Genomic DNA, 23586 nt, shown 5'->3' with positions numbered 1-23586 from the left:
ATATATTTCATCTTGAGCCTCTCTGGTATAGCCAAATCAGAAGTCTGATCTAAAATGTAGTAAAATATGAGAACTTTTAAAAGCCACTAAGCGACTGAACACTGCAGCACGAGCGGTCGCCGTGGTATAAACAGTGCAACGGTTAAAGCGCTCCGTTGCCATGGAGATAGAACGTCCGTCGCCACCTGACAGAAGCATGGAACGTGAATTTATGGGGGCGGGCGGAAGTGGTGATTGACGGCAGAAGAAGGCGGGCCTAATATCGCGCTCTGTGTGCTCATTGGTTACATTCGCCTGACGCAGTCAGTTTGGAATGCAAATGAAAAGAAATGGCTCGGCCCGCCCCGGCACTGCTGCTGGAGCCTCTGTTGGGCACAGCGAGCCACCGTCCAGAAACGGTGTAGAATATCAGTAGCGACGCTGAGGAAGAGCGGCCAGAAAGACCAGCGACGCTTCCAGGTGCACGCTAACGGTAAGGAGACGTCTGTTTCCCCCCCTGACAGGGCATGACACAGTTCCTACGGGACTCAGTCGCCCTCTGTGTTTGGTTGCGTGTGTTGGAACGCGCGAGGTCAATCGGTGGCACAAGCTAGCGTCTAACAGGGGCCCCAGAAACATCTGCAAGCGTTTGTTTCTAGCTCGCTTGCTAACGTTTGTTAAAATCAGCGAAAGATCGGCACGAAACGTAGCAACAAACGACAGCTGCGATGGAGAAAAACAGTTAGATGACTCTAAAGTTAGCTGCTTTTCTCAGGGAATCTAGCAGCAGTGAGTGAGTTAGCTTTGAATGAAAGTTAGCGACGTCAGGAAAACATGTGCGTACTATGTTGTCGGCAGCAGTATTGTCTATTCTGGATTGTTTGCATGTCCAGTTTCACGTTGTCAACTAGGAATGTTGTCTTAAAAGCTCGGTGCTTCTCTTGAGAACTTTGGTCCCTGGGGTCATGACCTGTGGTACAAAGGAGGAGCTAGTTACTTTGACAAGTGAAGGTCATCACCAAGGATGGCTCCCTGGTGTAATAAAACCACAGATACTTTATTAACCCCGAAGGAAGGTTGGTGTGCTTCAGCAACCACCCGGTTTAACTCGCACAAACACCCTGGGGAAAAAAACAAACTATACAACCTCGCAGTAAAGTTGTGAAGATCTATTGAACAGACTAAATAAGTTTAACCTAGTGTAAAGTTGTGGGTTTGACTGTTTACATGGATGTCAGTGTCTTGATAGTGATCATTTTGAGGACATGCTTCCTGTCATACATTGTCATTGCAGCATGCAGACGTGTGATCATTAGTGTTATATTTATGCCCATGCTGAATCAGTGGAGTCTTTTCAGATATGATGGATATGTTTACATGGCAAGCTACAGCAGTTTCAGTGGAAGAGTCAAGGTTGGAATGTCCAGCTTTCTCAAAACCAGTGTCAGTGGGTTTCATCAAAACTCCTCCCACATGGAGCGCATTTGGATTTCTGTTTGATTTAAATATGTTTGCACAGCAATTTAATGTGCCATATAAGCAGGACTCTTCCAGAAACAGGCTGACTCAAACCTACAAGGTTCTCAGAAACCAATTAAATATAGGAGTGGATTTAGGTTTAATACTTCGTAAATCTTTTTTGTTGCGATAGAACATGTTACTATTTTCCAATTCAGGCTAGTTTTGCCTTGTGATGGTGCTCTGGCTCTATGCTTCTCCGCAATTGCTTCCCGCACTTCGTATCTCCTGTTAATTGTCTGCTCCCAGAAGGGTCAGATCATGCCACATTCTTTCATTATTTCAAAAATACATACCAAGCAGAGGCCCAGTGATTATGTCTACAGGTTTTTATATGGAGAGTACCGAGGTTAATTGCAGGGAAGCGCTGCCTGTAAGCATTTCTATTATAAAATAAAGCATTTGCTTTGTAAAGCTGTGATCACACAAATAAAACCCACCACTTGCTTGCACATCCATTTTTGCAATGATCATATGGAGTAAGCTGTTATTAAGCTAATTGTTTCCTGAATATTATGATAAAGGCACAGCAGTGGCCGACCCACACATCATCATATCCATGGTTTGTTTAAACATGAGATCATTTGCATGTGAGGTGTATCGGGCACTCTCATCCACTTACTTTCACTAGTTTCTTGAACTATAGTTTATCGTACAATGATTATAATCCTCATAAGGCTGATGTGTTTGCATGACATCAGTTATTGGATGAATGTTTTGAGATGCTGCAGCAGCTTATAGGTAAATGCCCTGGCATTACAATCATCAGAAACATAGTGGTTACTGCCACAGTTCCCATGTACAAAGAGGTTGTCAGTACGAGTACACAACATGAGGAAATAGCTGTTTATAGTTATGTTGTTAGTATTAGTAACTATCGTCTTTGGTATGTGGTGCTGTTTTCATTGGGACATTTATTTTATTTCAATTGTTTTTTGGGTGATTCTGTGTATAATTTTCAAATTCACAATTACAGACGACTGATTTGATTGTGTCCTAGATTACGTTTCTAGAAAAACAAAGATATAGACTAACTTATAGCATGCTTCTTTGGAGCTTTTGATTTCTGGAAGAAAAGAGGCCATTCTCTACTTTATTTTCTTCAAGGTTAAGTCATTTGTGATCACCTCTATACACAGCCACCACATCTCACAATATTTCAGTCAAGGTCACAGACAGTGACCTTTTGGTGACCCTAATGTTCATATCAGCACATCACTTTGTTGATTATTCCTGTGTGCCTCAGCACATTAGCGGCCGTTATCAAGATTTTCCTGTCAGAGTGTTGCATATTTGCTGTAAGACCATTTGTGCAAATGCAAAGACAACCTTTCATTATTTTAACCTTATAGTCGTGTGCAGAGAGGTGTGCACAATAAAGCTCAGTGTGTACAATGACCAAAGCTGTGATTCTGATGTCTGGCTTTTCCACTGCAGTAGTTAATATACATTCTGAGATTATCGTTCTGATGAAAGGAATAAAGCAATAAATTTGTGTCCTTCCGCTCAGTTTTTACCTGACCTACTTTTTTTTTTTTTTTTATCTGTCTGAAAGACGCCTGAGAGTGATGCCTCAGAGACTGATTTGATAGAGGAGCCTGGATTGAAGTGTGTTGCTAATCTGCAAGCTTTGCCAGAACTATTTAACTGTGGTATTTATAGATCAGAGGGAGAATCTATTCCTCCCTCAGTGCTGCTGTCCCAGCTCAGTCAGTCTTTGTGCTTCTCCCATGTTTGTTTAGAGGCGTCTATACAATGGGTAGTTTTCAGCCTTTAGTGCAGCATTAGTACACCTTGCAGGTCGTGGCCTTATTAAATACAGGTAAACTAAAAAGACAACAAGCCTCTTAGGAAAGTGAAGTGAGAGAGTTTTGTATTTTCGCAGTGTGAGATTGCATGCGCTTAAATCGCTCACATCCTCGGCACACTTTATCTGGAAGGCAGCCAGAGTCTCTTTGTACGGGTCCACTCAGCTGTGGAAGGCTAGTCCGGCTGAGTCGGATGGCTCAATTACGGTTACCCCACCAAACTTGCCTTGGGATCAGAGGGTATCTCCAGCTTACACACCCTAACAAAGGCAGCAGCCTGCACGCTCTGTTTGGACGAAACCCATTAGCTACCCTCAGCCTCAGGGTATGACCCAGGAGTCAGAAAATGCTACACTTTAGAAAGCAGATACGTCACAAACAAGTCACGTCACATTTCGCCAGATTAAGTAGCAATGTTTTCTTGTTGTGTGCTTTGGACATTCATTCAATTATCTATCAGTCCAACTGCAAATTAATATCTCTTTATCAAATTATTCTTTTTTCATTCATTTTGAAGATTTCTAACTGAATCGTCTGTCATACTTGAGTGATGAATTACTTGCAGTGTGCACATTTTGTGAAAACACTACAAGCAGCTTAAACTCTGTCCATCAAAGTTAATCTGTTTGGCGGGCAGATGTCGCATCTCCCCTGTGTGATATAACTGGGCAAGTCCAACCAAAACCTAATTGGAGACAGACAAAGACAAACCCATTCAATGAATATATTTAACCCCCGAGGGAAGAAATCATATGCTGCTTTAAAGGCCTCTTATGTTTAATGAATCGTTGAGACTTGTTTGTGTTGAATTTAAATCAGATGGATCATACATAGATTGGTTTCTATATATTTTCCTTTTTTTCCACAATTGTTTGATATTGTTCTTTATATAAAAATGTAAACTAAAAAAAAAAGGCTTGTGAGTTGTTTGTTCATTTTCTCACTGCTTCTCAAAAAAAAAAAAAAGCTTATTAGACATCAGTGTTCTTGATATTCATGACATTTAATAGTATTTGAACAAAAGGTGGGATTTAGTTGATTAAAGCTGTTTTCCGGGGCCCCTAATGTCCTTCCCATCACAGCCACAGTGCTGTTTTTCATAGCATTTCAAGCTTTTAGACTTTGACCTGCTGGCGTCCATATCAAACTCAGCCTTGCCATCCTCTTGTGTTGACCCCCTTTGCCCCACACTTCTGTTAAACCATGTGTGAGACTGCAGGCTTGCATTTATTTTGGCTGTGGAACCAGCTAATCTATATGCTAATGAGAAGATAATAATCAATGAGGTTCATGCATGGTTGGCCCCAATCAATACCGCGTTGCATCAGCAAATGACTCAAATGGCTACATTTCATACAGCCAGACAGTTGGATGGTGTGTTAATGTGGTGGGGCGGGCCTTAAGTGTGTCATTATCCTTTGGTTTCATCTCCCCTATCCCACGTAAATGAATTCTGTTGTCATCAGAGAGGTTCAGTTCAGCTGCACAGCAATCCCACTTTTGAATAGGCTGTTTGCATTTTTCTGCTCTTCTTGCTTTGCACTTCATTTGTGTAATTGTTGTAAATTGATTTTTGCTTATCAACTATGGTTTAGCTTGAACTTCTTTCTTAAGTCCTAACTGATATTGTTACAAATATTTTAGCATTGTGGTGTAATTTGATTGCTTTTGGCTTTTTCCATAATAAATTGTGTTATGTTCTGTTTTTTAGCCTCTGCGTCAGTGATGTCTAAAAGTTGCCCTGTTAGTACAGTTGTTGGTCAGATCGGGCCGTTCAGTCCCGGCATGCACCACTGTATATCTACTTATTTCCTAAGTGTGTTTAGATGGCTCTGGTGCAGGTTACTTGTGAAAAAAAGCACTTCCTATAAATGGTTTAAAAGTGGTGCTGTAAAAATGCAGGAAAGATGGTTTTCCGCTGTCCATGTGCAGACTCCGTAAAATCACCATGTGTTATTTGAACATCATCATCATCATCATCAAGTTTTTGTCATTAGCTTGGATTTGTAGTATTTCAATATTATCTAGGTGATGACTGCAGTCTATGCTGGAGGGACTACACTTCCTAAAAAATTCAGTGTTCAGGCAGCATCAGAGGGGGAGGGGAGAGATGGAGTAAAGTCATTACCATCATCTTCATTAGAGTGGATCCCGCTGTCCAATCAGCATGCCGCTCTGCACGGGGATTCCACGAGCGCCCCGTTGGCTGTCGCTAGGTTACCACATAATCAGGAGGCAGGCCGTGGCCTGGTTGGTGGACTGGGGTGTTGATGCTGGGACGGCGAGCTCACTGTGTGTTGGGGGTAGACAAGACAGGCTGGGGGGTTTGGATACAGCACAGAAACACCCTCGCACACGCTCATTCACTTAGTCATCGGCCAACCACCCAGCCACTCGGCCCGGCAGACAAAGAGGAGCAGCATCCTGCAGGAGGACAGCACACTCCCGGGGGATGGGGCATCATACCCCAGCATCGCGCAGGGGGTGTCGGAGGAGGTATGAGCACCATCAGGGTTGGGGGGCTTTGTTTCAGCAGGAGAATGCCTTTCAGTGCACCCAAACATGCACACAGGCATGCATTTCTCTGTGGATCACAAGGCTATTAAAGCCATTATCACACATCAATCGATTTGTGCGTTTGACAGACGTGTGCTTGTGGTATTTTTGTTGTGGGTCTTAGAGTTGTCCTGTGTGTAGACTGAAGGATTGACGCTGATGGACTGTATTTCTCTCTGCTCTGTAGAGAGAGCCAGTCTGTCTGACAGTCTCTTAACAGCTCTCATCGTCCTGCTGGCTATGCAGATCTTCTAGACACAAATCTGACAGTGCAGTGCTCGTGGTCTTGTAATGCCAGCATGATTGAATCAATATGTCCTCTTGTTGAGGGGGCAGAGCGCTCAAAACTGTGTTGCTGTGGTGTTGACTGTCTGTTTGCAGTGTAAGTCAGGCCGTTGGTGCTGCTTTGATGTGTCCTCAGTCACACTGACTTCAGCGCTCGTCATTGAGAAAAGGATCTTTTTAACAATGAAAGGCAGGACTGTCAACATGTAAATGGCATTTCGGATTGAGTGGGGGGTTTTCTCCATCATACCCTTTTACTGATGGATGGGTGACTCCTCTCAGAGAGATAGGGGTTGAAGACATCATTACCAGAGGGGATTCCCTCCCCTTTTTTCACATAAGGAGGCAATGGGAAGCAGGCCATGGGATGTAGGCTAATGATGCTGCACATGCAGGCCGGCTTTGGCAGCACTGCTGCTTTGTTTACAACCAGAAACCCACTCAGCCCAACAGGGTTTTGGCTTTTTTTTTTTTTTTTGCAACCACCGGTATGCATATGGGAAATTTCAGTGGATGTAGATTGTAAGTAATTTTCCTCTTAGATGAATAAATTATTTCTGTTGTATTTATTTCTTGATTTTTCTTGGTGTGTGTTTGAGTCTGAACAAAGTGGGTATCGCAGATGAATGGATGGATTAGTCAGTTACTTAAGTAAAGACTCCAGTATAATCTCTTAAATGTTAACTATACTGAAAGTAAAATAAATACAACCGTTAAAAATATTGAATATATATAAAAACATTTAAATACGTTGGTGTTTTCACTTCTGCTTACTTTTCCCCTTTATTTCTGAAGAGCTTTGCCTAAATTTTAACATGCATGTTTTATCTGCTTCCAAGCTTCAACCCATGGGATTTATTTAATTTTTGCTTGAATGCCCTTACACGTGCACTCATTCTCCATGTCATGTTTTATAATTGATAAAAGCATATTTTGTAATTTGGGTGTTTTCTATTTTCTACCTTATTCATAATTCATCTGAAGTTTCCATATACGCAAGTAAAATTAGAATTTTATTCAGTTGTATATTTACCCAAGCATTTATGAGCTATTTGGAGCTGATCTAGTGGAGTTGTTTTTGTAGGAATGGCATATGGTTTAGCGAGATTGCGGCTTGTTTCCAATTCTCCTTTGTAGTGCCATCTACAGAGCTTTGCTTTGGCTCTTAATCCTCTCAAAAGAATAATGAGGAGGAGGAGGAAATAGCTTAAGAATTGCAGCATGGTGGCAGCATTACTCCTTATTTAATTACTTCCATCACACAACCTCTTCCCACTCGATCCTATTTAAGAACTTGCTCACTCAACCTTCGCCCCTCACTTGCTCTTTTCCCCCTTGCAGCCACCTTAACTCAATCTGAGCACCTCTAACCTCGAGGCTTGAAATCCCATTCCTCCTTTGACCTCTCGCTCTTGTTTTGCTTAAAACATTGCTTGTTAAGCTGTTTGAATCCTCAACCAAACACGCACCCATTAATCCCTCTTCCTTCTTGGCTCCCATAAAGTTGTTCTTTTTTTTTTTTTTTTTTTCCTTTTTGACAGCTCACAATTTTATTACCATTGTCTAAGCTTCCTTTAATTTGCCTCCATGATGCTTTCTCCCATCTTCTTCTCATCCTATCACCTGCCATGCAGAGGCCTCCTCCTTCTCATCCTCCTGGAGAGCTCTGAACCCTTTTCCTCCTCTGCTAATGGATAGCACAGCATCAGGGGACCACCCGTAAAAAGCCTTTTACGGATGGGGCCTCAATCATTTTCCTTTTGTGCTTGTGAGCGGCATAAGAAGTAGATTCAGAAGTGATTTTGATTTTCTAAATACTTTAGATTACACTCTCATTAAAGGAGAGTGTTAGTTTTTAAGTGGCCGTTTAGGTGTTGTCCTTGTGTATTCTGACTACGTGCTCTTAGCGTCTCTCACCGTGAACTTTTGTCAAGTTCTTCTTTTCATTAATTGATCTGTTGTTGAAATGGCGGCTGATGTCGGCCCGCTAATCCTCTTTGATGCTAAGTTCACTGCATTTCATTAGCTCTCTTAATTGCATTTTTATGTGTTTCCCTAACCAGCAGCTATACGCCTCAGCTTTATTGTGTTTGAGATTCTGAGTCGGTCTCACATTAATGCATACCGAGCAGCGTGCTTTCTTTAGGTCTTAGGTATTTGTTGCAGCCATTCAAAGACAGAAACGGACCATGAATTTGTCTGGTTGGTGTCTTTCTACACGTCTCATTTTTGTCGCGCTGGATTGTTTGCAGCAGTAGGAGCATCTGCTGTCACGCAGCATATGCTTCAAGGGAATGGCAGCGGTGATATTCAGACGAGGCGTGTTAACTTATCCGCGTAGAATATATATATGTACTCATGTATATTTCAGGGTTGAGAATTGAGTGCCATATTTTAGTTTAGCGCTGCCTACTAAATTCCTGGTTATACAGCAGTTGTCGAAAAGCACAAGAAATACATGATTTTAATTTGGCGAATTGATAAATGAATACATTTTACTATTGCTCATAATAATAAAAAATGCAAAAGATTATAGTGCCAGTGACAGAATAATGTTGCTGTATTAGGTTGTATGTGCAGGAGAGGCCAATGTATAGTGTAAGAAAGAAAAGAAGAAGAAGAAAAAACTTTCGTGTTTGTCAGGCAGATTGTTCAGCTTGGAATACATCCAAGATTTGGATGAGACTGTAACAGATGTTTTAGTCATGCATCTTTGAGCCATCTTTTTTTATTATGACAGAATACAATAAATGTACAGTCAGCTGTGATCATGAAAATACTTCTCAAAAGCGAAGCTGTGACTAATGGTTGATTTTTATACAGCTAATCCTTCCCATGTTAAACTGTGAGAACATTTTGAAAGCCTTAAAATCACATAGTGTGAACTGACCTCTTCAGATGTTTTGTTTTTGTTCAACTTCTTTGGCTCAGAACTGCTGTTCCCCATTATTGCCCGAGGCAGCGTTTACTGGGAGTGTGCATTTCTCTCTTTGGAGTTGGAGGGAATGTTATTTCACATTTTCCTGCTCCATCAGCCGACGTCTCAAAAATGATCATCTAAAAACATTCACTTTACATCTAAAGAGAGATTCGAGATGAAGCCGGAATACTTCTGAATGAGTTTAATGTATTTGATAGACAATAAATCACTTTGTTGTTTAATGTCAACAATAAAATTGGTGGGCTTCTTCATTTGAAGTTAAAAATATTTTTATCAAGTGATTGATGATATTTTTGTTCTTGGTCCAATTGCATTTTTTTATTTGTGATTGGAGTTTGTTGTATATATCATTTTATTAAAGTCTCATTCAATAAGTAGCTAAATGACAAGGTTGCTGTTCTTTTTGGAACATTGTGGCTCTTGGAATTTAATTTCCTTTGCTTATTTCAATATATCAATATTTTAAAATGTTAATGTCGATTTTAATCTACATTTCTTTATTGGGAGTTTAAAACAAATCTGTTTCACTTAAATTATCTGTTGCCTTCATTTGCTGTTTCAACTCTTTCAGCCGTTCCTCAGTTTTGCGTAGGAAGAAGCTGTACTTATGGCGTTTTTCCTCACACACTCTACTTTTTTTGCTTTCTTCAAGGCACAGGAGAGCCATTCAGAAGAGCCGGGGGTCAAAGGTGAGAAGAGCAGAGGGCACCATGGAGAGTGAGCCGGGGGCCCCTGCTTCCACGGCAGGCAGCAGCGGGACCACGTCCACCCCCTCCACCACCAGCTCCTCCAGCACCACAGCCGCCAGCAGCAGCACTGCTTCAAGCGCCACGACTGCTACTGCTACTCCGACTACTACCACTTCTACTTCCACTAGTAATAGCAGTAGCAGCAGTAGCGGTAACACGAGCAGCAGTTCCGTGAGCACTACTGCAGCGGGAAGACAGGCCGTGCCTCAGATATCTGTTTACAGTGGAATACCTGATCGACAGACGGTGCAGGTGAGTCACGTGTCGTAACGTCACGGCTGTACTTGGTGTTGCGTCGGTGTCAGGTGTTGCTCCTGACCTGTATGAGCCGACGCGGTTCCATTGGGAACGCGGTAGCCGACAGTCTGTTCAAAATAATATTCGGGATTTGAAACTCCTTCTCGGCTTTGCGCTAAACTTTCCTGCGGACAGGATTTGTAATGAAGCAAGTTTCCCCACATTCTTTTGTTCCAATACTCTCAATTTGTGTCACTAAAGACAACATGCACCTTTCTGATGTAAGCCTGTTTCATGATTTATCTTAAAACTCATAAATAATGAAAAAGGCCACTCTAAACAGTGCTTATCTCACAGGACGTATCCGAGCTGAACGAAGGAATGCTTTCATTGCTTTAGTGCTGTTAACCTTTCGACCTCGGGATTAGCTTCTTCACAGACTTGGTCTCTCCCTGAATGAGATCCACTGAAGTTTTAGTGCCGATGCTTTGACAGCTGTGTTATTGTGATAGCGGACTCCTCTTTTCTTGCGTTCAGCCCGCGAACAGTTAAAAGGCAAACACCATTGTCACGCTGGAGCCAGTGAGCATACCGGCCCTGCTGGTCTCATGTGGTCGCGCTGGGCGCATGCCTGTATTCCACCTCTGCTAATTCCAACCTCATTCCAAGAGGTGTGCATCCGGATGGCCTAGTGACACCGTGATCCGCGGGTCAGAGTCTTCCCTCGTTACCGGCTCAAATGTCAGAGGGCACTGGCAGAGGTGAAAAACGAGAGGCGCTGCTCTGAAGACAGTGGCTTAACGCTGTTATATTTAAGTCAGGGGATTGAGACTTTTTTTTTTTTGTTTTGTTAACGATTGAATTACATAGTTTATTCCCATTTGCTTGTATTGAATATATTTGCAATGTTAAAGAAGCGAGCTTCTAACTAGTAGTTGGTTTAAATCCTGCTGCCCATGTTGTTTCCGAACAAGTATCTTAATTTCCAATTGTATGGGTTTTGGCTTGGTGGGGAATATGGTGTTAAAACATGTCCCAAATCAAACATGTGCATTGTGTGATCTGCTGTGGCAACTGTGGAATGCAGAGACTGAAGCAACACATTCATTCTGTGGTTTTTACCTATTAAACATGAAGAAATAATGAAGCTCAAGGTCTCAAGCTTAATTTCTTTGTCGAGATGTCAGTTCTAACCAAATAGTTTCACGTCATGACAGTGTGAAACAAGATGAAGTAGCAAATCTTCACATTTGATGTTTGAATGTTGTATTTTAGAATGTGTAGTTGCAAAAGAAACAAATATCAAACGTTAGATTTGAATTATGTGCTCAGTCACGCAGATGGTAATAAAGGCAGGCTGCTGCTTTACTGGGTGTTACATGTTGCAGTAAACGAATCCTGAAGGAGTTTGGAGTTGTTAAACGTAGCTTTAGCTTCTCAGGCTAGCTTAAATTGCTTTCTGTTGTCGGCTTCCTTCAGTGCTTTTACTATAAGCACATGTTTTGCCATTTTTATATGGCTTGTAAAATCTGACAACGTTCTTGCAGAACACTGACCTGTCTTTTGAAGAGAGTACATAATGGAAAGATTAAAAGTAGTGTTATAAGAAGCTTTTTTTTTTTGGTATCAGAGTGACTTCAGGCAGGTGTGTGAAAAGAATGTTGGACAAAAACGGATAACACACACTCACTCATCACTGAAAAGCACAAAGCTGCTGGTTTCTGACTGTTTTTGCGATTGCATCCTGCATTTTGTTTGAGCTTTATGGTTGCTTTTCTAACACGACTGTATTTGCTCCTCTCTGACTGGCACGCTTGCTGTTTTCACGTTCCGCCTGCTCTGTTGTTTTGACTCGATGTTTACTTGCAGGTGTTCCAGCAGGCTTTACACAGACAGCCTAACACAGCAGCACAGTACCTGCAGCAGATGTACGCAGCTCAGCAGCAGCATCTCATGCTGCAAACCGCCGCCCTGCAGCAGCAGCACAGCCTCAGCACCGCTCAGCTCCAGAGCTTGGCTGCAGTACAGCAGGTCAGCAAGCGGTCGTCTCGTGTAATTCATTGTCACAGTTTGGAGATGACGGCGGCGGCTGTTGTTGTTGTTCACCTGCTCCAACACGTGTTTCAGAAAGTGTACATGACTCTCTCTCCCGCTCTCTCTCTCTCGCTCTCCTGTCTCCCTCTCACCTCGCGATAGGCCAGTATTGCAGCTGGCAGGCAAAGCACTTCACAAAATGGCACTTCATCTCAGCAAACAGGATCAACTCAGGCCACAGTAAGTGCAGCGTTCAGTGTCGAGCCCGTCTCCAGAAAGCCTCCAAGTTATCTTTGTCCAATTAGATTATTGTGGAACTAAGTTGATTTTAGCACCAGGGTGCTGGCAGCACTGTCTGTGGGACTCATTCACTTGCTTTAGAGGAGTCGGAGCCCTCTTTTAATCACACGTTGGGCCGTAAGCTCTTAGCAAACTTGTGTTATTTTTATATTTTGATGCGTTGTGAGAAAAGCAGATTATAAATATCAGTAGGTGTGCAGATTTGTATAAACAAATGATCCTGTTTTTCTCTCCCCCGTAGATCAACCTGACCACCACCCCTGCGGCGGCTCAGCTGATCAGCCGGGCCCAGAGCATTAGTTCCACTCCCACTAGTATTTCCCAGCAGGCTGTTCTGCTGGGCAGCCCATCCAGCCCCACTCTCACAGCTAGTCAGGCACAGATGTACCTGCATGCACAGATGGTGAGAGACGAGGGGCATCGCCGCTGGCACATTTACATGAGCGTGCATATATGCATAAACACAAGCACACTTATATAATGTTTGAATAAATAAGCTGTCCAGCTCACATTCGGTCCCTCGGAGGCTAAAAGTGTGTTTTGGTCTCGGTGTGTGCATGTGTCATTTGTGCACGCTGCAGTAAATAGGACGCTTTATCCTGGACTCGAACCAGAGTAGGTGGTCAGAATAATCTGCGCGGCCCCAGAGGGCTCATTAGAAACACGGAGAGCAAAGTCTTGAACGTGGACGACTGCTCAGAAAACATGTTTTGGAGGTCAGGGGTGTTTTTCCTCTCTTGAGGTCCAGTTGTTTATAAAGGAGATGCTGAAGGAATATAAAGGAGCTATTTCGGTCCGGCCGGTTTTGGGTAACTTGTCGGTTTCTATTCGCCGTCAGTTGCACAGCTGGTACATAGACTGTTCTTGTCACCTCATTATGACCAAGCACAGCAGATGTTGAACGTGTCTTCTGCTTGTGGCAGGCAACAAAACACATTTGCCAGTTTACAGTGTGTTGCCATGGGCTTGAAGTATTTCTGCTGTTGTCTTGAGGTGTCATGTGTACCATGTGAGCTGATTCAGAGCTGCCATTTCTTTCTTAGATGCCATCTTTTAATTGCTTTTATTGACATACACTGAACAGGGGGTTTAATTATCCTATTCCCGTACTCCCTTACATCCAGCTTCATAAAGCTATCTGTTTGCATTATTGCAACTGTGTGATGAAAAAAAGATGAGCGTTCCCACATTTTCTTTAAAGCATGCTATTTCTCTTGTAAAAATGTTAATAAATATGTCCATTTGAAGGATGATGGCTTTGAAATGTTCTTTAGCTTGGCTTTGTTTTGTTTGCGCCATCCTCTTTTTATATCTGTTGTGTATTTTCTTTCTAGGCACAGCAGAGTAACCTGGTCCAGGTGGCCAGGAGCCTGGGTCGGGCCGTCCCACTGTCCTCACAGCTCATCTTCACCCCAGCTGCCACCGTGACTGCAGTGCAGTCGGAGAGCTCCACGCAGGCTTCGTCTCAGGTAGGCTCAGAGCGACGTGTTGTCAGTAAAATGTACAAACACGGTCATTTATATCTGCATCCAGTCGATTTTACCCTTAGTCAGATGATTTCAAATTATTTGTCAGACCTGGACAAGTTAGAATCATTTGAGAGAAAGCACAAGCTGCAAATGGGAGGATTTTCAAGTATTTCACTTTATTTTGCACACAAAAGCAATGCTAAAATTGGATGATGTAAAAATGTCTTTTATAAAAGGTTTACTTTGTTCCAGTTTTTTTTGGGAGAAAAAAAATCATTAATAAATTAGATTTTTTCACAATATGCCCTACAACCATATGGAACATTTTAAGTTGTCCTTGTTTGAGGTTCATTAACTGGTCCAGTGCACTCCAGATCTCACTGGTCTGCACGTCACCCCTGAGCTATTATTATCCACAGTTTTGACAAATGATTCATCTCCACCTTTTCCTCCCTTTTAGAATCAAGTCCAGAACCTGGCCATCCGCGGCCAGCAGGGGGCGACAACGTCCTCCTCTCAGACTCAGACCCTGCAGGCTCTCAGTCTCAAGCAGAGCCCTGTGCCCATTCAGCCCGCCTCGCTGGTCAAGAGCTCCAGCCAAGGGAGCCAGACCTCCGCAGGGGGCAAGTCCAGCTCGTCTGACAGCCCGTCCGAAGGAGGGAAGAAGGGAGACCCCGCAGCGGTCACGGAAGTCCGGGCGATAAACATGAGTCGCAGTGTCACGGCTGTCAGTGCCCAGCCACTCATTGCTCCAGGTAATTATGCTTAATGTTTCCACTTTAGTAAATGTGTTTTCCAGTCGTGGAATTATTCTTTCTGAAGGAGAAATAGATATTACTTATATAACTATGTGAAAAATGTAATTAATATTCATTAATACTCTCAGAATTTGATATACTTTTGAGATTGGGAATTGTTTTTATATATTTGTGTTACTGCATTGCACACAGATTTGTTTTGGAAGTATTATATATATATATAGAATTGTTATTATACCAGTGGCTAGTCAGTTAAACCTGCGAAATAAAACACACTGGAAGTTTTCATTTATGGTCATTCAGCTTTGATTGATTTCAAGGAACAACAGGACACATTTCTGGGTTTTGGGGAAAGACAATTACATTTTGTGTTTTGCTTTTTAGGAATGATAAATAACATTAGTAGATAAAGTCAAAATACAAATTGTAATGTTGAAATACACATGTTAAGAAGAAAATTGAAACTTCAGCAAAATATATATATTTGAAAATGTTTAAACAGTATTCCTACATTGTACAAACCTCAACTCAGCCATGGTCTGGATGGAAACAGTCTTAACTTTATTCTTGGTATGTTTACTTTGTTTTCACACTTTTAGTGTATGCAAATATGAAATTATACCTGCAATCATTACTTCATTTAGTTATTCCCCACTTTGTTTTTTTGATGGCAATAACTGAAAAATCTTAAAGAACACAATGTTCCCAATTAAATCAAGATCAGTAATTCCTAAAATTGCTTGATTTTTGCTACAGTTTCCAAAAACTTAATGCTCAGAAGTTTTCTACATTCATACTTTGCAGCAGATGACCTCCAGTGACTCTGGTAATCCCGCTTCTCTTTTGGGATCAATAAGGGGATAAAATGTCCTGTGCGATCTGTGCTGTCAGTCTATTTCCAGTGGTGTTTATAAAGCTATCGACACACAGTCGCGGCACATTGACTGCCTGTGCCACTCTGCTAGCATGCTGCTCACGCCTTCTGAACAGACACTCAGTGACAGTCAGTCAGACAGTCAGTGTTCCAGAGGAAGTTTGTTTTCCTTTCAGTTGGGGGGGGGGTAAACGGCCACATTGTCCGACAGCTGCTGCTTTTTTTTTTTTTTTTTTTATGTTAACAGACGTACATTACAACCCTTAATATAGACTTTTGGTTTGAGACAGCTGTCATTTATCCAGTAGAAACGTACTCCTGTATTTATAGTGAGATTACATGAGAAGAGGTTTTTTTTTTAACACTTTGCGCTCTTTAATGGCTTTTTCTTGGTTGCTGCTGTGACATGTCAGGGCCTGCATCACAGATCGGCTCGCTGAAGGAGTGAAACGAGCCGTGCTAAAACACAGCGCGTCGGGTTTTGTCTGGAGCAGTCTTGCTGCTTTGTGAACTAGAAGCCGTGAAAGGCACGCTGCCACGCAAGAGTGTTTTAAAAGCACTTATTGTGTAATTGACAGTCAGCTGCTGTTTGTTTTCTGTTTTTTGTTCTCTCCTTATTTAGAGTGAATGATTGTTAGTGTGCCAGCAGCACAAGCTGATTATGTTAAATTAAGTGTAGTTTTTGTTTTTTTTTTTTTTTTTTTGCAGGACATGTTTCAGATGTTTCTTCATACTTGAGCGAGTTCTGATAAGATGGCACGTTTCACCGAATAATTCATATGTGTGAGCGTGTGTTTGAACACATGTGTCAGGTCTGCGTGTGTGTAAGCGTTTTTCCTAATTTGATCGTTGTGCTAATGCATTGCATTGCTTATGTATGCCATTCGGTATTTGTGTGTATGTGCATGTATGTTTGTGGCACGGCGGGGGGTGGGGTGGGGTGGGGTGGAGGAGCCCGGATTATCTGAGCCTGTCGGTGCACAACTGTGTCTTGCTTTGTTTCAGTAATGGATTCACATAAAATAAAAGGGAGGATGGAAGCTGAAAATCTGGCAGCATGCGGTCTGGAAGGAAAGAAAGGGGGGGGGGGGGGACAGAGTGAGCATGGGTTGCCATAGCAGCAGTCCAATGGGGACAGGTGTGCACGTGAGATGCTGGGGAGTTGATACACTGGATCGGGAGGAGAGGAGGCTGTATGACCGGCTGACAGGACCCAGATAAATAACAAAGCTTGGATTTAACTGATCGTTATGCGCTGCGATTGCTCCAATTGCAAAACATCCCACCATTTTTTGTAAATTCACCCAGCTATTTGGGATCTGGTTTGGCTAATAAAACACACAGACTAGTGTGATTTTCTGCTGCTGGTTGATGTTGAGTGGTGAGTTTACACCTCTTCCATGACCTTACCTCAATGGAAAGCAGTAATTATTATGATGGCTGACCTGCGTGTAATTAGTTAGTGATTGTATTGCTGTTAAAATGTAAAGTTCAACTAATCCTTGCATTACAAAAGTTGCTGATTACCTATTACTCTCCAGAAGAACATTTAGTTGACTAATTCAGTGATGTGCTTCATTAAAATGCATTTCATTTTTTCTCTGTCTAGTGTTGTGGTTCTCCTCTTTATAGCTTCGGGTGTTTATATCAACTCCACATTGTGACAGACTTACATTTTATTTGTAATATCTGTCTGCTCATCCAGCCGTCTTCCATCCAGTGTTTTCCACAGGCAGGGTACATCCTTGGCAGGTTGCAAGCCCATCACAGGGTAAACATACTTGCAGTTAGTTTAGAGCCAACAATTGGCTTAAAATACAGTTTGGAGCGGAAATCTCAAAGAATCTTAGAAAAAATAAAACATTCATGCACTAGGAGAACATGCTACCTCCACAGAGAAAGGCTCCAAAGCCTCGCCCTTACATGAACCGTGTCCTCACTATGAGGTGAGAATGCTAACCTCTTTGCCACGGTGCCGCTTTTATAAGTCATCTTCTGTTGTTCAGCTTGCGCTAAAGAGACCATTTTTCTTCCATTAGCATATTTCTCTGCAAATGTTGCGCTTTAGCAAGCTCCCCCAGTGCAGACTGTGATTAAAAAGGTTGAATTTGTGTTTTTCCCACCAATAATTGGAAGACATTATCAAACCTCTAAACAGATTATTTATAGATCATTTGGAAGCGCTGTTTCCACCAGTAATGAAGACATTAATTATAAGAAAATTGTTGCGGTTGTAATAAGTAATCAAATGCTTCTTTAGTGGAGAGAGCGCAGCCTGGCCCGAGATGAGAAGGAAATAGAGGAGGTCTGCATAATTGCGTCTGCTATTTTTGGTCATCGGCTTTCGTCTGATGGAGCAGTGTTTCATTCAATGCGAGTGTCACAGTCACTCTCACTTGAAGAACTGGGCAGGGAATAAATGTTATCCCGTCTGGCTGGGAGCGGTAAGTGTCTATCATTGTCTCCTCCCTGCAAGAGCGAGCCAGCACCTTACAATAAAACCACAGCAGGGGATCCCCAAAAGCCCCATGCTCACAGATTAAAACAGCAGATCTGTGCATGATGTCTGTGTCTTGGCATGGATTTGTAGCCATTAGCAACACGCAAGTGCCAACTTCGCATGAATGTTATTGCTAAAACACTCGGAAAGACAAACGCTTCTATATGCACTTACCCTCCTTATAAGGACAATGAGAAGTTATGAGTCAGTTAGAAATTCATCTCATTGTTTTGTTTGTTAAAACTGTAAATTGTGCTTTATGACAATGGTAAAATAATAAGGTTTGTGAATTTCAGTTTGCTGAATATTATGTGGTTTTTAAGTCTTTAAAGCCTAAAGAGTTAAAAAATGAACTTGTTTGTTCAGCATTAACGATTAACTGAAAACCATCACATTGTGCTAATAAACCACAAACGGATACATGTAAATATCGTGTGAGGTTCTGGTGGATCAAACAACTTCAACACTGGCCGGCTGTTGCCAGTGTTCAATGTGAATACCAGCTTGACTTGATGTATAAATAAATGTCACTTGGAATTGTATAGACATGAGGAGAGACGTTGTAAGGCTGAGTACGACTGAGTATTAACTGACTGTATTTTAAGACGCTCGGCCAGAACAGCAGCCAGTGGGAATGTTGGAAACTCTGGGGTTTTCCAGAGTCAGCTGCTGCAGTCGCCGAAAAGGAATGTATACTGTCCTCGGTCTCAGGCTGTTCCACCACAGTGTGAAGGCTACAAACATTTGTAACTTAAAGGAAGTGGAGCCCAGTGTAGCTCTAACATTGTGCGATTTGCATGTGTGTGTGTTTTTATGTGTGGGTGTGAGGGCCTGAGTCATTTCAAACCCAGATCCCAAGACCCTTTAGGGAAATAGCATTTGCATGAGTTTGTGTAACTTCATTGTCTTCCAAGAATTCTCTCTGTTGCTCATTAGGCTCTTGAGAAAGTTTTCAGCATTTGTGGGGATGGATAGTTGTATCCGGTGTGTGCTGATTTAGAAATCCCCCTCCTTTGCTTACACTGGGGGTGGAAATCTCATGATTCACTGGGTCTTGATCCAAGCTGGCCCCATGAGAGATCTTTCCCTTTCTTTACTTACTTTCTCATTTTTGGATTTACAAACATTATAAATCATTAAATTCTTTCTAAATGATTAGAGCAACATCCTGTAAATTTGGTTTTTCTTCAGTTTGGTTGCCACAGTGAGGGCTTTTTGCCTTCTCGGTCTGATTTTGCCCACACTCAGCAGAAACCAGAGGAAATGAGCAAGCAACACTTGTAGTTGTGCGCTGCAGGTTTAACGTGGTTAAATTGGTTGGGGTCATGTTACTTAATTCTCACTCTCCCATCACTCTGTCTTTCGTTGGAACTTTTCTCATGAGTGCTCAGCCACTTGATATGAAATACCATCTCTCTGCTGTCGATGTGTCTCCAAATCCAGCACTGGAGTTCTTTCAGATGTGACAAAGCTTGAAATTGTCTAATTATTGAGATTGGGGTTTGGACATGTTGGTGTGTCCCTCCCATCACTCCGGTCCGGACTGAAATGTCACCACCACGTGATGAATGGTGTGACATTTGAACAAACCTTCATGGTACACAGATGATAAATCCTACTGACTTTTGTACCATTTTGTGACATTTATGATTCTCAGTGCAAAATCTCAGTGGATATTTAATGGAACACCTTGAAATTCGGTGCCGCTGGAGTGTGTACTGTTGCATAGTGACTGTCATCCTCGCCTACACATCCAGCCGTTAATGGCTGATTTCATCCTTTCTCTGAACGTTGTAAATATTAGGGGAAGGTCGTTCCTTCACGCCACAGCTAACCCGATTTCCTGTCTGTGGGTTCCACCGTGTCTCACCCTGTGAGAAAGAAAACAGCAGATCCTGGAGCATTAAAGGGGCTAATGACATGCAAGCTCTGCTGGATTGAAACGTCTATATTTTCCACAGCAGGGCACGGGCTGCGGTTAGTGCTTCACAGGGAAACTTTGAAACCAGATGGAGCCTGTCCCACACAAAACATCATGAAAAGAACAGGAGCAGCAGGAGGAGGGTGGGACAAGGGGGATTCGAGACAAACACTGATGCACTTGGCACTTCTCCACGCTTGAATTTATTGCGGGTTTATTAGCGGCACCAGGCGCACCTCCACGCTCACACGGGTCAAACGTCAGGTCCTTGGTTGTACTTTAGTGCGGAGGCAAGTTAATTCTTGATTGAGTTCCAGTGAGAGTGAGTTTATGATTTGTTTTTATTGTTTCCTGGAGGAGTTGTTTGAAGTCGTGGAGGCGGAAGAGAGGCTGGGACCTACTGACTCAACATTAATTCTACGAGGGTGTCATGGACAGTTGGCTCCGCGTGTTTCTTCCCCGGGAATGTCTAATATTAGACTAGCCTCGGGCGACTTCCGCTGAACACTCTCCCACTCACACATGCTCCCACAATGCAAGATTGACGTGCTGCGTCTCGGGCTTCGGGGCAAGTTATGAGCTCAGGATGTCTTTTTACCCACAACAGCGCTGACAGGTGGTGACAGGCCATTTTGAAGCGATTTGTGAGTAATGGTCAGGCCAGAACTGCAACGACAGGCCTCTCTGTGCACCTCTCAGCAAGCTCTTAATAGGACATGCTGTCAAGAAGAGGTACACAGGGAAACAAGTACTTTAGTGTGGACAAAAACATTGATTTGCTGTTTATCAGCCTCAAGCATAGGACAGAGTTTGTATGAACTACATATTTCGTTTGTTGAGTTGTTTCCAATTTCTTTTTAATTAAATTTTGTAGAAATTGTGAAGGAGTTAATATGCTCAAAACTATTCTGATTTCCTCTGGTTTGTCTCACACATACACAAACCTCTGTGGCCACAGTCTCATTATGAACTTCCAGTCACTTGATGTTTTGAAAATGTGTTGCTTGTGACTCCAGCCAGTGAATTTGACACACAATAAAGCACCATTTGGCTGAATTCACACCTCAGATAAGTGTCTCTGCTGTTGTTGTCGTTGCAGCCTACACCCAGATTCAGCCTCATTCGCTGGTTCAGCAGCACAAGCAGCAGCAGTTCGTGGTCCAGCAGAGCCAAGGTTCCCAGAGGACGACGGGCCAGCTGCTGCAGACGGCCTCCATTCAGCCGTCGCCGCACCCGGTCCCGGTGCTGCCCAAGCCCGCTCCTCACCAGCCCTCCGCCCCCAGCCAGCAGGCCACCATCTTTCACTCCACCATCAGCCCCCATGCCATCCACTCCTCCCTCAACCATGCCAAAGCTCAGCCCGTCCAGCTCACCGCCATCAACCTGCAGATACAGCCAACAGTACGTTCAGATGCAAGTGAACAAAACAAGGATCCAGAACCAAAACAAAACAAGGCTGTGATCTCAGGCTGAGGCCGTGCATTGTCTAGCTCACAAATCGCATAGAATCAACATGGAAATGCCACACCGCTAAATAAAAGCTAAAATAATTGTTTCTATATGATTCACTTAAAAGCTTTAAATCCAGCAAAATTTGTTTTAATAAAAGGAGCAAACATTGACTCTTTTAGAGTGGATGTTTTCCATTATAAGTGTTTCTGAACTGTACAGTATCTGAATATGTTTTTATGCTCTATTTATGGCAAGCATAACATGTACTCATCCCTAAATTTATTTTTAATTTTCAAAGATGTAGCCATCCAAACAAGACCTAGTCTACCAGCAACACCCACAGTCTGCCTTTCTCCTCCAAGATATACATGTGAAAAGACACAAGGATCCTTTGACTGTTGAATTCTTGGTGTAATGTTTTCCCACTGCCGTGATATTTTCCAAGCCTGATGGTTTTTTTGGTCTTTGGGACACTGACGTTAACAGCCTTCGATTTGTGCTGTCATGAGTGACTCAGAGATTCATTCCCATGTGTTTTATCCTGTCCTTTGTTTCTCACTCGCATCCCAGGCGTCTCGGTTGGTTCAGGAATGTAAAGATAAGCCAACCTCGCTGGTGGTCAGAGAAACATGTCAGACCTCTTCCACGACACAACAGCAGCAGCAGCAACAGCAACAGCCACCACAAACACAGGCTGCACGTCCCCCATCGCAACCCCCCAAGCCTGTAGAGCAGCCCAAGGTCGACCCTGCCACACCAGCTGTTCAGCCACAAGGTGAGGACTCGGCCGTGTTATTTGGGCTGATAAATTACTCACTGTTTTGTACTTATCCTCAAAATACATTGTTCTGCTAATTAGCACAACAACGCTGACAGCAGTATTCAAAAGTACAACTTTTTAGTTGGACTCTGTAAATGTAACCATTTCTAAATTAGTCCTTGAAATGGCTTGTGTTTAGTATGTTGGATAAGCAAATATTGTAAGTTATTTTTGCCTTTTATTATTTTACTGTTGTGTTAATCAAGGTGTAATCGAAAAAGATGACACCCATGATTTGACCCAGCTTTCCTGATTTCATTTTTAGCACCGTTCCCTTCAAAGTAGTTGCCCCGTGCCGTGATCCGCTGCCCGCAGCGCTCCTCCCACGCTTGGAATGCTCCCTGAAAGTACCTGTCAAGCACATTCTGCGATGTGCGCTGGATCTTTTCCACAGTGTCAAAACAGTGTCCCTTCAGTTTGAACTTCATCTTGGGGAAGACGAAAAAATTCACAAGGTGCCAAATCTGGCAAGTACACGTTGGGGAGTGATGACTGTATTGGTACGGGCTAAAAATTAATTCCCTTTAATGGCACTGTGATCCGACACGTCATGATAAAACATGTGGTGCTGGTTTTATTTGTTAATTTTAAAGCTGAAGTGCCTTTAATCAGACAGGGAATATGAGAAGGGACAGTACTGTAAAGATCCAGGAACAAACTTCGTACTTTAATAGTGAGGTATTTCACCAGTTTGGTATGTGTGCTGATGAGTTGCCCATTCCCCAGTGGGAGTTATTATCAAACCTTCTGAGACTTACAGTTCAGAAAGTTAATGATGAATCCAGCTTTTTTCAGTGTTTCGAATACAAATCAACCAGACAGTCAAATTAGATAGCGACATTTTGCCTCATGCTGTTTTCTGGTGTAGTTTGGAATAGTCAGTGCTAATAGGAACCAGTCACATTTTTTCGCCACCAATTTCAATACATCAAATGGGAAAACGTTATGATGCAATCATTCCACTAGCTAAAGTCCTGTTCACATAATTGAAAAGAATGATAAATGTAAGATTTAGTGCAATGCTCTTCTGTAGTACAGATTACATCAAATTGCATTACTGTGCTGTTTTATAAATCAGTGTGTCCGACCAAAACATCAGAAATACAACATGGAGCAGTCCAGTTCAACACCACGAAAACTCCAAATTCAGAATTTCAGCATGTACAGTGTTGTATCAAATCACATTAGATTTTTTTTTTTCCACATGAACTGAATTCAGTGTATATTGGGTCATAAAATCAACCATATGTAAAACTGTTGGGTGCATTCATTGGTAGGTAAGACTACGCAGCTCATAATGCTGAGAATGTTAGTAGGTAAAACAGATGGCGACGTGGCCATATCTTCTTTGGAACAAGCAGTTAGTGTGGCCACAATACTTTCCT

The 23586-nt window shown here is 42.5% G+C and overlaps 1 protein-coding gene across 2 annotated transcripts in view; it reads left to right on the top strand.

Annotated features, from left to right (window-relative positions):
• Positions 1-369: 369 nt before the first annotated feature.
• phc2b (polyhomeotic homolog 2b (Drosophila)) overlaps positions 370-23586 on the top strand; it is a 33114-nt gene continuing 9897 nt past the window's right edge. Inside the window, exons 1-9 of one of the 2 annotated variants that reach the window (XM_030092550.1) lie at positions 370-472; positions 9740-10088; positions 11943-12104; positions 12270-12347; positions 12649-12810; positions 13742-13876; positions 14337-14631; positions 21029-21330; positions 21952-22156. In XM_030092550.1, the coding sequence (XP_029948410.1) occupies positions 9798-10088; positions 11943-12104; positions 12270-12347; positions 12649-12810; positions 13742-13876; positions 14337-14631; positions 21029-21330; positions 21952-22156 (1630 nt within the window). In that variant the 5' untranslated portion in view covers positions 370-472; positions 9740-9797. Of the gene's footprint in view, positions 473-5715; positions 5802-9739; positions 10089-11942; positions 12105-12269; positions 12348-12648; positions 12811-13741; positions 13877-14336; positions 14632-21028; positions 21331-21951; positions 22157-23586 lie in introns of those variants that run through there. The other variant, XM_030092549.1, reaches the window with a different exon arrangement.

The sequence above is a fragment of the Salarias fasciatus genome, chromosome 5 (genome assembly GCF_902148845.1).
Source record: "Salarias fasciatus chromosome 5, fSalaFa1.1, whole genome shotgun sequence".
NCBI lineage: Eukaryota > Metazoa > Chordata > Actinopteri > Blenniiformes > Blenniidae > Salarias > Salarias fasciatus.
The sequence above is the reverse complement of the archived record's forward strand: the minus strand, read 5'-3'. Positions and strand labels throughout refer to the sequence as shown.